The following is an 18,384-nucleotide window of genomic DNA, read 5'->3' on the forward strand; positions in this document are numbered from 1 at the left end:
ATATATATATATATATATATATAGATAATATCTAAATTAACAAAAATGAATTTTATAGCAATTATATATATATATATATATATATATATCTGTTTGTGTGTTTGAGGGGGATGATAATCAAATAAGAATCACAAGAATGTTATAAATTATAAGAATTGGTATAAAAAAATATTTTTTTGCAGTATGTTTTTCATCAAAAACTATTATTTAAGATATTATTTTACATATTTTTGTGTTCACTTTATGAAAAAATTACATATGAATTTTTTTTTCACTTACACCATCACTTACCAACACTAAAATATGTTTTTTATTAAACTTTATGATTTATCATCTCCTCCTTGTATACTTGTAATGTTTTGTCAAACTTTTTTTCTCTCTATCAATGTAAAATAATCAACTCAACATTACAATCACATATTTGGGGAACTTTTTGAAAAAAGATAGTGACTAAATGTCAAATTTAACTCAAAATTTTTTAAATTTCAATTCAGCATCTTCTTATTATATACTCGTGCTATTTGTGAATCTATTTTGTGTTTATCTTTGTTGGATTATTAACTTACCACCATAATCCAAGATTTGAGAAATTTTCAAAGCTCATTGTACACATCATTTAGACTTGGTTATGTTTAACAAATAAATACATTTTTTTTTGCAAAAAAAGGATTGTGCTAAAATGATTCAACTCTATTAGTTTAATCAAAGATTTCTTTTTTTTTTTTGGAAAAAAGTGACTAAATTTTAAATTTAATCAACCAAAACTATTGTAATTAAATTTACATACAAGCCTAAATTAATTAATTACGAAATCCGCCGGAAATATTATCAGAATAATTTTTCCAGCGGAAGTCAACAGAAGTTGACTTTTTCGTTATCCCATGAAATCCGCCGAAAATCTCACCGAAATAGCCTATTTTCTAATAGTGTCTCCACCATTGTCAACCGCCGCCACCTCCACCATAATCCACCATCTTCACGTTCTCTATAATCACCGTTGTCCATTAACCACCATCACCTCTACCTCCATAACCACCGTCGTCCACCGCCCATCGCCAATATTACCGTCGGCCACCACCACAACTAATACCACCTCTACCACCACTACTAATACCATTAATTATATCAAATTTTTTATTCAGATTTGTTACTATTATATATGTATATATTCATTTATATAAAAATTGTGTAAAAATATTTATATATTAAATTCTTTAATAATTTAGTTTATTTGTCTTAATTATAATTATTATATAATACTTAAAATCATCAAATAACTTTTGGGGGTAAGTTGTCTAGTTTTATCTCGTTCAGCCCTGTCGTACCAAACACCTAACGTTCTAGTCCAGTCTCGTTCAGTCTTGTCCACTTCTACCCTCTTGTTTGTCCAATTCTGTCAAGTCCAGTCCTGTATCAAACACTACCTAAATAAACAGATGGTTTTCAATGACGGAATTCATCGACGGATTCGTCGGTCGGTAAACGGCCCTGTTTTATTGTAATAGATAATCAACCATATGCATCTGATATATTTTTAAAATTCTCAGAACTCCCCTCGATCGAATCGAAAACGAACGTAAGAATTAAGATATATATATACATACATATATATATATATATGTATATATATATATATATATATATATAAAAGTGAAAAAAAAAAGGAAAATTAAGATCATGTCTATATTTTCCTTCTCTGTGACACATAAATATTACATTAATCAACCATAACTCATGCCTCATATTTTTCTAGAGATAAGCTGAGTACCAGAAAAAGGAAAAAAACTAAACATATTCGTGTCGAATCTCAAACACACAATCAATGAAGAAGCTGGTGCCTTAATGGTCATGAACATCACGAACACAAACTAACATGAACACGAAAAACTTCCAAAACAAAAGCTGAATGACATCGAAATGGTAATCTGCAACGTTTTCGGTAACGACCCTAACTATCTCCTTCCACTGTTCTTGGCGAGCACGCAAACGGAGAGCCAAACAAGTACTAGAAGTGTCATTGACGATAAGAGCGACACACTCATAGCAAATCCAAGATGGCGACAGAAGATATCGTAGATATGACAGATCTTGTTCCATCTGATATGAGGATTTCCTTTCAGTGCTTCATAAGCTACTCCTCCTCCAGCTCCTGTTGCTGATGCCACAATCCCTAACATCAGCTGCGTGCACCATATATACCCATTAATCAGAAACCGGTTAGATCTACATTACCCATATTTATGTATGATTCAAGATCGCTTACAGAATCATATATCACGAACTGTATCTGCTGATCGGTTGAGCTTCGTCCTTGCTTCTTCAGTGCTGAATATGATGAAATACCCGTGATGATGCTGTACAAGCAAGTCACCGAGAGTGCTGTGACGAAGTACCTAAATCGTAACACAAACGTTATAAATCACTCCATACTACAAATTTTAGTTTATAGGACGCTATAAATGTTTAAATGTTCTAATAGACTCTTTATAAGACTCGAGTTTATAAGATTAAACATGCATCTTATTGAAGAAGAAAAAAGACGATTCTTTTACAAGTAAAGCGTCATATTAACTTTTTGTATCCAACATTATTTGAAGTGTTCATAGGACTTGTCTCCAAAATGTCCCATAACAAAACTAATACTACACTTTATTTTCAAAATGCTCTAAAAAACTTGTTAAAATGTCAAAAAAGGTTATATAAACTTATTTTAACAGTTTTACATAGGACACACAATTGTCCAATTCCATCAGAGTACTACCATATGACACATGGAGATCTTTGACGTCGTGGAAACTCAATTTTATTGTAGTACAAACTGAGGTTACTTACGTGAAAGACGCAGAGTGAGTGAATTTTGCAGGCACAGATATGGTCATGACAGGTGAAACGACTATGAGGGTGTTCTGCTTAGAAGTGACCATAACAATGACGGCAACCAAGGCAGTTGCGCAGAGGAAGGCCCTCAAGGCTGCATCAATTTTCACCTGGTTCTTAACAGCTACTGCACCTGTACCAGCCATGTACCCCGATAGTTGTGATGCCCACTTCACCGATGACTGGGTGGTGGCATGCGTCGGAGCTTTGGTGTCGGTGGAAGCCATGACCGCCGGAAAGTGGAGATCAGCAAATTGAACTAGTGTGTTTGCGATGAATGTGGTTTGGATGTTTGCCATAGCATTTAAATTTATATGGGATGTTTGTTTGTCTGCTAATGGTTTTAAGGGTTTAATTATTCAATTAGATGAGTTACTTCTTCACATGTGAATGGGTATTAATGGTAATAATTTATACGATATACCCATATGTTCTATTTTTTTATTTATATGTTTCTTCCCTCTTTCTTTCAAATAAGGTTACATCAAATTAGGGGTCCTTTTATCAAAAAGCTAACCCGAGTAAGTGTTTACCAAGTTACATTACCTTATCGAATTAATATAATAAGAACCAAGAATCTTACACCGGTAAGAGCGAGACAAGGACCAAGAGTCTTACCCGGTAAGTGATGGCGACGACTCTTACAACGGTAAGCACTTATCGGGTAAATTGTTACATACAATATCGTTTTGCTGGACTAAAATCTTATCTGGTAGGTAATTGATAGTGTTAAATTTTACTGGTAAACGCTTGGTAAACGGCCCCTAAAATAAAACCAACTATACTTTCATTTCTAAATTGAAATTGGGCATTTTAGTTTAGTTGAATATGGATCATGTTCGTGTCATGGGTCAGGTTCGAGTCAAGTTGCGAATCGACATCATTTATTTGGATAAGTGTGGCTCATGTTCCGATCAGGTTGTTTGCATCTCGGCCATTTGGGAATTGGGGCCATGAAGCAGAGACGGATCCAAGAATATTTTGGCAGTGGTTTCACTAAATAATTATTGTAGTATAAATTATTTAAAAATTAGTCATAAAATTATTATATGGACTACGTTTTTGGCTATTTTAGGTTCATTAAGTATTTAAGTTATTAAAAAATTGCTACACTAATTTATTTTCAAAAATTTATCTCTTAAAACTTTAAAACCAATTAATTGTTGGTGCATTTCATGTTTCCACTTGTTGATCTAGATGGTCGGTTCAAGATACAACATATTAACTTAAAATAACAACAAGTTAACCCTGAAGCCAAAAGAGTTAACGTCAACCACAAGGGTGATGTCTGATTGGTTTGAACTTGGCTCCAAAGATCAAAAGTACTAGAAAGTCCAATATTTCATTCATTTCAAATGTGTCTACGAGATCTTTTTAACGATGTAATTTATAAAGAAAAATACTTATTTTTTCGATATATTTTAACTATTAATTAATTAAACAATTAATATAATATGGGTATAAAATGAAAAATAAAAAAGGAAAAGAAATAAATTAAAAACATTAAAGTGTTTTAGGGGTGTAAACCATAACTTATCATCAACCACATCCTCAACGTGCGGGAAAGGTGGAGTTTTATTTATTAAATTTTCATATAAAACCTCTAAAAAATTTAAACTTTATGGTTTCATCCTAAGAAATCTTATGGTTTAACTCCAAAAAAAACTTATATTTTCACATGTAATAACCTTAAAATAATTACACTTAACCCCCAAAATTTCATGGTTGCATAGGCAACCACAACCTAATAGGTGGATCCGTCCCTACCTTAAAGTTAGCAGTGAGACAAACCTCAGTTAGTCTTAACTCAAACCGAAGGCCACTGAGAAGAAAACCCGAGACCTTACAATTTAGTTGTCGCTAAAGGTCGTTTTAATTCTTTCATCATGTAGGGATGAATCGTAGGCAATATGTTTCGACTCGAATTCTGTATAAGTAAAACTTATAAAATTAGATAAGTCGTATACTCAATGTTTGTAGTTCATCAACTCCTTTTTGATTATGAGTTACTTTTGAGGAATTCTTAGTGGTGAAACATCATGTTAAAAAAACATATTTTTTTTATTAATCTGGATATCCACCCTGTTATGTGAGCTGATTAATCTTAGGGCGACCACCTGTTTTGCACGTAGCCCGGAGTCACCACATTTGAACCCCCGTGGCCACAAGGGGATTTTTGTTCCTCCTTGGATTTGAACCTAGGACCTCCTGGCACTTTTGACCTTTTGAGCCAAGCTCAAACCAATCAAGCACCACCCTTGTAAAAAAACATCACATCTAGAGGAAATAAAGTTATGGGATTTTTAATTAAAGGTAGGAAGCAGATGTGTCAAGACTAATTAATGGTAGGGAGCAAAGGTGCCAAGACTTAGGAAAGTAAGGAGTATAATGATGGGAATGACAACGTCTTGGTAGAAGATGAAGACATTAAAGGGAGATAGGGTAACTATGTTTGTAGGTTATTTTAAAAGGCAAAAGGGAGTGGAGGTGGAGGGAGCAGCAGACATCTGAAGTTGTTTTTGTCTGTGATTAGCATAGCAGAAATAAAAGGGGAGATAAGGAAAATGGGCAAGGGTAAGTCCATAGGCCATGATCAGATTCCTATAAAGGTATGACTGTCTAAGAGATGAGGTTGTGCAATGATTGACAATGCTCTTCAATGGCACACTGATGATTGTGAAGTTGCCTGAAGATTAGAGGCTTAATGTAGTGTAGGGTACCAATTTATAAAAGCAATATGATGCACAACATTGTGGAAACTACCGTGTGTGGTATAAATTTACTTAGCCATGCCACGAAATTATAGGAGCGAGTGATTGAAGCAAGGGTGGGGAATAAAATGGTGTGTCCGAGAACTAATTTGCTTTTATGCCAGATCGATCAACGATTAAGGCAAGTAACCTCCTCAAACACCTCATTGAGAAGTATAGGGAGCATAGAAAGAATGTACACATAGGGTTCATAGACTTGGAGAAGACCGAAGATAGTATACCATGAGATGCGATTTTGAGAAGAGGGATATTGTGTAGGTATTTCAAGTGATTTAAAGTATGTGTGAACAATCATTACTTGATTCAGGACCCCAATGAGCGAGAAAGAATATTTTTATATTGAGATATGACTACACACTAAAGATTGGCACTAAGCGTGTTCCTATTTGTTGTAATTTGGATGATAATTCCCAAGAGATCCATGGAAATGTACAAGGGTGTATGATATTTGCGGACAAAGGGCCTTTGGCCTAGCGGTATCATAGTCTTTGACCTCCTAGGAGGTCAGGGATTCAAACCTCACCAAATATAAGGAGGGTGTGTGAGCTTATTTGTTTCATTTGTCGTGTATAAATATTATATACTTCTAAAAAAACATTGTGTTTGTCGGTCTCAACCATCAGATTCACTTATAATACTAATAGACATCCGATCAAACACTTAGAAAATAACATTTTTGTTTTCTTTGCTTTACTTATCTGTTGTACAACACTTATTTGATAAAAACCTCAATTGATATCATTTTTATCTATTTATTAGTCTCTGATATATCACCACATTAGATATGTCTCTCTATAGTTGGTCTTCATCAAAACTTCCAATAAACCTTGATCTGATTGAGTCATCCATCGGATAAAGGTTCATGCATGCACCAACTATTAGACAAACGTAGGATTTTATCTATAGCTAGTAAAATCCGATTTGTAGCTTACTTATCGGATATAGGCCATGGTAGGATTTTTACTTGTAAAAGTCTTGTAACTATCTGTATTGATCCAAGAGCAAAACGTCTTCAACAGAATCAAAGACTAATTGAAGTGAGGCCAAGATCTTTAGCAAGGCAGATTGTATTGTCATCTAACTGAAAAAAGACCAGTAGAAGATAAAAAGTCAACTAGTAACTGACAATTATTTACTACTTGTAAGGCGAATCTTGAAGTACAAACTTAGCCTGGAAGTTTGGTTCATTAACTCTCTTGCTTCCTTCCTTGGTATGAGAACATGTACAATATGTCAGGGTGAGCAAATCTAAAAGAACCATGTGGTTGATACTCTTTTTGATTTACTGTTCACTAGAAATACTAAAGGAGACAGTAAGTTAAAATAGTGTCTACATCAAACTCAAAGGCTGAAACGAAGAGTACTAGGTTACATGGATCAACCAACAAGAAGAAGACGTGCATACTAGTTGGATATAAGTAATTTAATGTAATTATGGTTATAATACGACACCCTTGGCATTCATTGCAACTCGCCAATTTTGAAAAAACAATTCTTGAGAGTGTTTTTGAAATAAATTCGGCGTCATAATCTGAAAACATCCTTTGTCCATCAGATCTGAAAGAGAATCCTTCTCCTCCTTCTCTTATAGTTAGCTAATTTGTCATAGTCAAATTGTTTAGGATCACAAGTCTTACATTTCTAACTTTCGAAACAAATTTGTAATTCTTTGTTTTTATACAAGTTATAAAACAAAAAGAAAGTGAAAAGTGAAACTATGTTGTCTTTGTATTCATTCCTCTCCTACAAACACTTTTGTGAAAATCATAACTTCCCAGGACCAACAATGTTGATATCAGAGTCCAAGACGAAGGTGAATGAGAGGTTGGAGCAGTAGAGGGGTGCATTGGAATCTCAAGGCTTACGCATTAGTCTCTCTAAGACCAAATACGATCTACGGTGCAATTTCAGAGGCAAGATATCGATTATGAGGTGGATTGGAGGGCAAATGATATCCCAATAGGAAAGTTTCAAGTATGTAGGCTTCACCGTTCAGAAGTGGGGTGAGGTCAAGGATGACATATCACATCACATAAAGACAAGGTGTCTAACTTGGAGGAAGTCATACTAAAATAGTTAGTCTATTTTTATGGACTAACATCCTACTAGTCATATTGTATATGTTAGGCGACGAGGAAGACACATGAAAGTCCATGTGAATCAAACCCATGTTTGAATTGAAATTGAGATACTAATACAAGTTTTTTTTCTTCTGAATGAAGTGGGAAGTGGCAAAAATGAGGATGATTAGATTAACTTGTGGTTGGACCATGTTTGCCAACATAAGAAACAAGGTCTACCAGAGGGTGTTGGGAGTTATGCATATCATTGATATGTTGAGTGAGGGAAGATTGTGGTTGTTTGGTCACGTTCAGAAGAGATAGATTGTGAAATTTATAATAAGGGTAAAAACGTACATGAAATTTGAGGGAGTGAGGAGGAGTAAAAGGTTGAAGATGACTTAGGATAAGCAGTTGAGGTCATACATGACGACTTTAGACATTTGTGAGTACATGAGAAATTCTTAGAAACTCAAGGGTATAGATTGGGGGTGTGAAATGTAATTATCGTGAACGGAAAGAGATCTAGGGAGAGAAAGGATCAAAGTGGGGTTAGTAAGCCAACAGTAGATATCCTAAGTCCTAGGAGATAGAGTAGAGTTGTGTAGTTCTTCGTACATTAGTTATTTTTTTTCTACCTTCTTCAGTTTGTGTGTTCTATTTGTCATTAGTCTATGTGTTGAATGTTGCTTCTTTCTAACTCGTTTTCAAATTTTAGCAATGCATTTTTTTATCTTCAGGTTCTTTCATTCTTCTCTGCATTTTCTTGAGCAAGTTTTATCCTTTTCTTTCACTTTACACGAGATGAGTTTTTATAAAAATAACCGATCTATTATTCATTGGGATAATGAACAAATCTTCGTATCACATCTTCTAAACTCCACATATGAGTGAAATATATTGAGTTGGAATGTGTTAGATTTCAAGGTCGTCCCTTAGCATGTTAAATGTGAGATTTTGAAAAGGACCTCTGAAATTTTGGAGCCTAAATTTACATGTGTTTAGTTCTTTTTATCGACTTGTGTAAAACTATGGATGAAATCATTTAGGTTCAAACCATTAACTGTTTGGTTTTAGGTTCAAATTATTATTGGTTTAGCTTTGGTTTCAAATTGTTAATCGTTTTAAGTTTAACCCATTTTTGTTTTTAACATATATTCTCTAATATCTCATTTATACAACATACACAAAAGTTTTAGATGTAACAAGATGTCCAAAAATATTGAAACGTTATATTTTATATTAGTTATGGTTCTCATGGATACTTGGCTCAACATCTCTCATCTCACGCCTTTGCCAATGATGCATGGTGTTTTTCTAAAAAATGTATTTACGAACATGAAGACCCTATAATCATGTGAGTGTCACGTGCGTTGTGATGTGGCACATGCAATATTAATTAAAATATTTAATAATGATATAATTTAAGCAATTAGGGTTAAATTAATTTAACATGTGCTGTTAAAGCTGTCTTTTGATAACATATATTTATAATGTTAGATAATTATGATTAAGTCTATTACCACATGTAAACATTTTGATTAAATTTTAACTATTTTAATTATTCAATTATTATATTTAAATCACGTGTTAATTTAGTTTAAAGGTATTCTCATTCTAAGGGAAATTATGGAAAAAAGAACTTAATTAAGCAAATATCAATGGAACTAATTTTCCAAATTTATTACAATACAACTTTAACATATATATATATATATATATATATATATATATAATGTTCCACTTTGACCAACATAACCCTATTATATTTGGAAGTAGGACTAATTGTTTGTGTTTATTACCTCCCTAAGCTTTGATCCACTACAAAACAGGTCGGTTTTACCGATCAACGGATCTGCTGATAAATCCCATAAGCGGCGGATTTCCAGTGGAAAGCCATGGTACCAGAAAGCTTGGCCGGTGAAAACACCGGGGGACAACGGCCATCGTATTGCTGATTTTTGCACATATTAATTTAAAAAATCCCATTAACACTTAAACATTTTGGTTAAATCACTGGCAGAATATTCCGACATTGATCCGTCATTGGAAATATTTTGCGACGACAAAAGCCACCAGTAAGTTGTTGATAATCCGCCATTAACCGTCGGTTATTATTCAAATTAAAAAATATCATCAAATCACAATTTGTAATCTCCGTTGATGATTTATTCAAAACGAAGTATTTTTTTAATTAATTAAATCATTGATGAATTACCAACTGCGTTCATGTTTATTTAGATAAAAAGTATATAATGTCGGTAATCTGTTGGTAATTAAAGATTTTTTTTAATTTGAATAAATCACCAATGAAATTTATTTATTTATAATTAAATTAAATTTCATCTATAATCCATTAGTGATTTGATCAAATAAAAAAAAGATTACTGATGAAATTTATTTTAACTAAAAATAAAATATATTAGATATGTTATTTTTTTCAAATTAAAAAAATAGAAAAATATTTAAAAAAGATTATTGACGAAATATTATTTTAATTAAAAATGAAATATATTCTATCGGTAATTTTTCAAATTAAAAAAATAGAAAATAATTTGATTAAACTACTAACGAAAAAAATTAATTAAATACATAATTAATTAAAATTTGTCGTTAATGTGTTGGGTGATTTATTCAGATTAAAAAATTAATCTTTTTTAAATTAATTGACGGATCAACATGGATGTCAATGGATATCGGTGAAAAGTGACTTTTATACAGAAAATTAAATGTAGAAAATTGACGAAAATACATTTAATTTCCATCAAGGATTATTTATTTTGATTCATTCATTTGAAAGGAATCAATTAACCTCCATTAAAATATTTAGATACTTGGAAGATGAATGGGGTTTCTAAAAAGTTAGTTCAAAATTAATGGGATATAGATAGAGTTAGAGTTAACTCATTTATAAAAAATTAATAGATTCAATCCAATCCATTTAATTAAATAGGTGGAGATTTTTCAATCTAAGTCAACTTGTTATCTAAATGGATTGATATATAGCAGGTTGATTTGTTTACGATGTTCTTAATCGAACCTATTAAATAAATGGGTTGAAATTTGAACCTGAGTTGACTCATTTAATTTTAAAATTTTAAATAAGAAAAAGGACTAGATTATTTATCTTTTTGAACACAACACAACCATAAATACAAACAAATTATTCAAAGTTTGAATAAAACACAACCACAAAAAATATACTGTTCAAAATAAATTGGACTTTCATCTCACAACGGTAGCTAAGATTTTTAATGAAGAATAAAACAAAATTAGAATATTAGAATATAATATTAAGAAAAATTAAAATTATATAATAATTTAAATGAGTTGGAAATTAAATAGATTGAAAAATTCAACACAATCCAAACACATTTATTTAAATGAATTGAAAATCTCAACCCAACCCAACCTGCTAATTCTGGTTTGGGTTAAGATTGGATTAACGGGTTGGATATTTTTTACCACCCCTAGATACAGAGACAACAAGTATTGGTTAAAAATCTATTTAAAAGAAAAAATCTTGGATTAGTACATAAAATAAACCAAAGTTAAATTAATAAAAATGGATAATAAATGTATAAATAGACGCCATATATACAACGCTGTTTCCCACCCATAAAGATACCTTCACAATCAAAGAACGGGTGATCGCAATTAATCAGTTTTAAAGCAAATAACAACATATCATAAGACAAAATACTCAAATAAAAAAAAACAATACTTAACAGTTAAAAGTAAGGATTTACCATGACAAAAGTATTTGAATTAATATCATCGGTCAAATAAATAGATTGATGGTAACGTTTATAATCTAATAAGAGTTATCACTTACCGGATAAGACTCTCGATCCTTTCTTCCTTCTTACCAGATAAAATTCTTGGGAGCCGTTTACTAGACGCCTACCCAATAAGTGTTTACCGGGTAGTTCTCCTTACCGTATGAACATACAAGTATTGTTATCTTACCCCGTAAGAGCGATGATAAAGATGAAGAGTTATACTCGGTAAGTGAGTGTAACGACTCTTACTCGGGTAAATGTTTACCGAGTAAATTGTTGCATACAATATTATTTTGATGTACTATAATCTTACCCAGTAAAATAAATTACAGTGCTGACTCCCAAAGGTAAGCGCTTACCGGGTAAGCATTTAGGTAAACGGCCCTTAGTCGTCTTTGTTATGTTTGCTCAATAAGGTATTTAATTAAACCCATAAGTGTTTACCAAGGCAAGTGTTTAGTAAACATCTTTTAGGGGCCGTTTACCAAATGTTTATTCGAGTAAACATTAAGAGATTGCCTTAAGGCAAAAATGAACGTAATTTTGGAAGAAAAAAAAAACCATCTTAATTATATTAAGAGATGTTTCTCATTTATTCTCCTAATCGTTATTCAAACGTTCATCACCATATGCAAGTTTAAAAGCTAATCTAAACGTTTGACTAAGTCAAACATCCTTAATCTAGATTACACGTTCATCAAAACCATTAATTATACTATTATAACTAGAATTAAGTTGATTCCTTATCTCTTATAAATTAAGATAGGCTTTTGGTTCACCCAATAAACAACCCACCAAATTACTATTATCATAGCATAACCTTTTTTCACCACGTTTCAATTATTTCACATGTATTCTCATGGAAATTCTTGACCCAACTTATAATGCACACTTATTAATATATTATTAGATTAGAACGTCTAACGATGATCAAGTTAACCATTAAATAGATATAAATAATTCATACATATATACCAATGAACGCTAATTTGTTTATATGTAAGTGATTGTCATTCATGTCGACTTTAAGGATGAAGTTTCAAGATTTATGAGACACCATGGATGTGTGTGCACTTTCCCTTATAAAAATAGAAGCTAGTTGATGCATGGTTTATAATTATAAACATGCATAATAGGATCAAACGTAGTATGTGAGTGCATTATGAAGTGTCAAGTTTGATTCTAATGGTGGAACGTGGTCTATAATGATCAACTATATTCTACAATGTAGTCCAATTGCTTAATGACAAACAATTTTATATATATATATATATATATATATATATATATATATATATATACACACACACGGAGGATTGAACGAGAATATGGTTTAAATTAGAAAATACGATAACACTTGTAGAGTCATATCACATGTCGTTTTACACTATTTTATATAAGAGAACCGGGTGCCCTTTCGAATTTGTGAGCTAGGTTGCAGGTTAAGTCATGCTCATACCCTTGTTTTACATGTTCTGTAATCACATGTGATGTGGGTATTCTCGTGTTTTATTACATTGAATTAATTTGTTCTCTTTTGAACCCAACCGTACATTACACACACGCACACACACACACACACACATATATATATATATATATATATATATATAAGTGTAGTCTAATTAGAATTTCATATATTGTGATAACCGTAAAAACTTTTACCTTATGATATTGTTTCACATGATTTTTTTCTCTCTTCTGAGACTAGTGTTTAATATATTGATGAACATATATTTGTTATATGTTTTACTATATGTTTGCTTCATATGTATCGGTTCACAATGTAAAAAATCTTTTACGTGTAATTTTTGTGAAAATGTTCACATTTTGTGAAACAAATATATAAAAAACAAACACATTGTGAACCAAATATATGTCAATAAATATTTTAAATTATAGTATTATATGAAAAAAGAATCATATGAAAAACACATTACGCACTAGTTCTCAAGGTTATCACAATTTCATTAGTTTTCAAAAAATCATCTATATATATAGTCATAGGTTCATTCGAGACATGGTAAGTATTTGAGAAGTAGAGAAGTGATTCTAGCCCTTCATTTGTTTAAGATTTGCGCTTTGATTGTAAAATATCGGATAATTTCTCTCATGGCATGCAGAAGATAGAGGGATAGTTTTGTAATTTCACAAATAAGCGGCAAAACAAGTGCATATGCGAACTCGTGTGATTTACATATTAACTATATGTTCATATGTGAACTCGTATGATTCACATATGAACTATTTAATTAATTCACATATGAGTCATTGTGATTTATATATTAAATAATTAATTGATTCACATATATGAATTTGTATGATTCATATATAACTATGGGTTCACATATGTATTCGTTTGCCGCTTATTTGTAAAAGTTACAAAACTATCATTTATTTTTCGTTTGACCAGTCAAAAAGATGCAATTTTTGACACATCAAAGCCGTAATTTTTGACCAATCTTGACTTCTCAAATACTTATAACTTCTCAAATGAACCTCTCCCTGTATGTATGTATGTGTGTGTGTGTGTGTGTATTATAGGGAAGTTCATACAAGAATGATATATATTTAAGAAAATAAGAGAATAATTTTGGACCAATCATTTATTTGAATAATGTCTTAAATAAAACTATCTAAAAAAATCATCCAAAAAAGCATATATGTCATGTGTTGTATTATATATATGAAAATTCATTTATTTTCATAAAAATCATTTAATACATTTAATTAAATATTTATTCATGATCTTTTTATAGTTTTTGTGATTTAAGCATTATTAATTTTTTTTATTTTTTACAACACTTAAAAATGTGTGATTTAGTTTCTCATTTAAAATACTTATTTTTATTGAATTAGTTTATTTAAGAATTTTTTAAAATTTTCTTCAAAAACATATGTGATATACACAATTAATCAATTTTTTTCCAAAAAAGAATCGTTAATTTTCGTCAAAGTATCATATGTGATATTGATTATAGTGGAAAATCACATATGTGATATTGATTTTCTACAACATTATATGTGATGTGTGTAAATTATGAATTGCGTTTTTAATTACATGTAATCTTATACATTTTAAATGTATTTTGCTACACATCATATTTTCATTAATTTTCTTTTTTAATGTTTTATTTGAATCATTGTTTTTCAAGCTTTAAATCACATGTGATTTTGACGAAAATTGAAATTCTTTTTAAATATTGCTTTAAATAAAAAAAATGAAATTAAATGAAAATTAAATATGCTTATTTTAAATTTATTAAATATAAAATATTTAAAAAGTAAATAAATCATATTAAAATCATAAATACGGTAAAAGTAGAATCTTAAATAAACATCTTAAATAACTTATATATAACTAAATTACATTTATGTTCTTATTTGCATATTTACTAATTAATTATTTAAGGTATTATTTAATGAAACATATGGTTTATATTCAATCTCTTTTTTTAAATACGTATCATTCTCGTAATTTCAAGACTATGAGACTAAAAGTTGGGACTAGCCGCATGTCATCTTTTTCAGAGTTTGAGCCTAACACCTCTATTATTACATCAAACAACAATTGAATTGGGATCAAAGAATTAAGGGATTGGATTTGTCCCCGTTTGTTTTGTGTTCAATGAAGGAAAGCGCCCTTCCTTCTTTAGCTTGAAAGACATCTCAGGAAAGAGCTACTTCAACTAAAGAAATTTCTTTAGTAGCGAGAACCCTTCCTACTCGAGAATAAGGTTAGGAAGTGAAGCGTTTTTTTTCAGTTTTTCTTTAAAAATCTAGTAAGTGTTATGCAAGGGTGGGGATTCAAACCAATGAGGGACATAGGAATTCCCCTTAACTGTCCGGAAGGTTGAAATAGCTTTCTCGAGAGCCTGTGGGAGGTCAGGGTATTCAATCCCAGGGGTTCTACTAATACATCGTATAGCGGGTCCAGGCTTGAAGTTATACCAAAAATGGAATGGGACAGTCATTCGAAAATGAGAAAATAAGGGTGTCAAGACATTTATATGACCAAGATGGCCATCTCACGAATTGGATTCGAACCAATATAAAGGTACTTTCCTTTAGTAAATCTGTCATCCCCTTTATTGTAGTCATCCTAGAATCAATAGCATTTTGTCATAATACATCCTGTCTTTTCACCTTAGTAGTCTCATGCATAGTCAGTACTATAACCCCAATCATGGCTACTAAAATAAATCAAACGAGGAACCAAAAACCATACGGAATAGTAGGTATAAAATAAATTGCCAATGTTTCCAAATTAGTCCAACTTCGTACCTTTCTGGCATAAACCATATATCTTCGAAAGGTTGTATTTCTTTGGGTTGGTAGTAATGGAATGCTTTCATTATCTAAAATGAAGAACATTTGCCACCAAAAGATCAGTCCAATAATACCACTCACTGGTAAATAGCGCAATACTTCTTCGTGAATCTCCGCTATTTGAATATGGAACATCATAACAACGAATAAGAATGAAACAACTATAGCTCCTATATGAACTACTGGGAAGATCATAGCGAAAAAGTSGAGACCTAACAAAAGAAGTAACCCTGAAGTGTTGCGAAAGACTGGGATGGGAAACAAAACGGAATGTACYGGATTTTTAGCACGTACAACCATCAAACCAGAGAGTCATAGCTTGGAACCTATGCCCCAGCCTGAAGGTTCCAATGTTTCCTCTGTAGAGAGTCATCTTAGGGAGTAGTCGACTGTTATACATATTTCGAAAGACAATCAAGGGCACAAGTTAGAATGAGGCAATATGAGGATCAACATAGAAGTGAGAGGGATTTTCAGTTATGTAAATGTGACTTTAGGTGATAAGTATCAACACTAAGGAAATCCTAAAGTCGTGGTATTCCACCAACCACTATTCAGGTACAAATATCCTATCTCACTTGACATGGGGATAGTTGTTTGTATAAGGCTTCTTAATCTGAATAACCTATGATAAATTCCGAATACATTGGTTCCAAATTCTTATTGTGTTTATCAAATGCTATTGAGCTTTTGTTTCCTTTCGAAATATGATGTGCATTCTTATTTGGAACATGGATCACTTGACTTGTTAGATCACATCTATTGTGAATCATTTTATTATCAATATTGGGGGCACCGGTATTGAGATGTTTCCATGGTGGCTAAAACTATCATGGCGTCCTCACTTATACATAGTCCTTAAAAGTGGACTTGACTAGATACTGGTCAAATAGATAGAGTATGGATCGATCCTCGGATAATAATTTATGGTCGTGGTTAAATCCACGGAGAGGATTGTTGTTTTGTGCTCGTACCCCTTTCCTTACTCATGCTCGAACGGACAGATCATCCTTTGGGAACAACGCGTCCTTGTGATGCAGTTTAGTACATGCCTCGGGGAATTTTGACTTTCTTTGATTTCCACTTAACATTATGTATTTCTTTTGAACTTGTTATCTCATATTCATGGTTTAGTTATTATTATCCGTTCATGGAGCATTAAGCTCAAGGAGATTTTCTTGTCCTCGGTAAGTACATGACTTAGCAGGAATTTTGGGATAAAAGCTACGAAGATGACAATACTGAAGATAAACCATTATGACATACTTTTGTTAAACTTTTGGATGACTAATGTATATACTTGTATTTTGGGACTGTATTTTAAGATAAATTATCTCCGTTTGTGGTTATGTAATTATTTTTTGGTAAATTATTTAGCTGCTCTGGTTTATAGAATGCATTGAATTGTAATTAAAAAAAACATTTGTGGAATCTTCCGTCTTTAGCCATGCGTAGACATGGCCAAAAACCGGTCCCGAGCCAGGCCCGAATCGGTCCTGGGCTAAAACAGTAACAATCCGGACCGGTCCTAGTCCCGTTGAAAATACTAAAGCCCGGTTAAGGATACTTGTAACCGGTTACGGTAACGGTCCCGATCTCGATCCCAGGTGGGCCCAAGGTAAAACATTTTCTTTTTATATTTAAAAAATTGATAATTTTTTAAAAAATACTTTAATGTTAGTCTAATACACTTTAAAATTATGTTTTATTATAGTTTTATAATTGATTTTCATTCAAATATTACTTAAAAATTACGTTTTATTATAGTTTTATAATTGATTTTCAATTAAATACACTTAAAAATATGTTCTATTGTAAATTTGTAATTTGATTTTCAATCAAATACCCTTAGAAAGCTAGAAATACATTTAAAAATACATACAAAAATACATTTTTTAGGGGGAAAAAAATCGATTTGGGCCTAAAACTGGTCCCGGGCCTAGCCTTGTTTTTGGATGAAAACCATAACCGGTCCTTAACCGGCGGTCCCAAACCGGTCCCGGGCCCATTTGGCCATTTCTACGCAGGATGGGGGTGTTACACAAGTGCAAGCCGTTGATTTGTCTTTTCGGATCCGATCTAAAAAATATCATATAAAAAGATTAAATGGACACTTTATTTTAAACATGTTTTAAAAGACATCTCAAAATATTTTATAAACTTATTGGAACATATTTATATAAGACACACATTTTTTGGTATAACTGAATGACTTATGAGACCAAAAAGTTATGCGTCTTACTTATAAAATTACATACAATTATTTGGTAAAAATAGTCTTAAAATAGTTAATTATTTGTACATATGAAAAATATAATATTTTGTTATCTAATGAAGAAAAAAGAATTAATATATTTTTATACAAAGGTACTCAACAGCTTGCACCTGAAGGATGGTACTAACATAAATCGTACTCATAAAAAACTAAAATTCTAATGACAAAAAATATTTTAAAAACAATATTTAATTATTTTATCGTAAATAATAACAAAAAAAAATAACGAAAAAAAACTATATATTTTATTAAAAAAAAAAAGATAGTTCTATTATAAAAAGACTAAAATA

The 18,384-nt window shown here is 31.5% G+C and overlaps 1 protein-coding gene and 1 pseudogene across 1 annotated transcript; both read right to left on the reverse strand.

Moving 5' to 3' along the window:
* Nucleotides 1-1,840: 1,840 nt before the first annotated feature.
* Nucleotides 1,841-3,079, reverse strand: LOC112499688 (CASP-like protein 1D1). Its single transcript, XM_025103014.1, has 3 exons — nt 2,833-3,079; nt 2,264-2,393; nt 1,841-2,180 (listed from the first exon to the last, which is right to left on the reverse strand). Exons 1-3 carry the CDS (start codon nt 3,021-3,023, stop codon nt 1,953-1,955), a joined length of 549 nt encoding a protein of 182 aa, XP_024958782.1. The 5' UTR covers nt 3,024-3,079; the 3' UTR covers nt 1,841-1,952.
* Nucleotides 3,080-15,269: 12,190 nt separating this feature from the next.
* LOC112529027 lies at nt 15,270-16,125 on the reverse strand (annotated as a pseudogene).
* Between the last annotated feature and the right edge of the window lie 2,259 nt (nt 16,126-18,384).

This window comes from Cynara cardunculus (genome assembly GCF_001531365.2).
Source record: "Cynara cardunculus var. scolymus isolate 2C chromosome LG 16, CcrdV1, whole genome shotgun sequence".
Lineage (NCBI taxonomy): Eukaryota > Viridiplantae > Streptophyta > Magnoliopsida > Asterales > Asteraceae > Cynara > Cynara cardunculus.

What these genes read in the sequence shown, in the direction of transcription:
- LOC112499688 (XM_025103014.1), bottom strand. Translation starts at nt 3,023, where the DNA reads ATGGCTGGTACAGGTGCAGTAGCTGTTAAGAACCAGGTGAAAATTGAT. An exon ending in ACTCACTCTGCGTCTTTCAC is followed by an intron (nt 2,394 to 2,832) that starts GTAAGTAACCTC and finishes GTTACGATTTAG; the next exon opens with GTACTTCGTCACAGCACTCT. An exon ending in AGTTCGTGATATATGATTCT is followed by an intron (nt 2,181 to 2,263) that starts GTAAGCGATCTT and finishes TGGTGCACGCAG; the next exon opens with CTGATGTTAGGGATTGTGGC.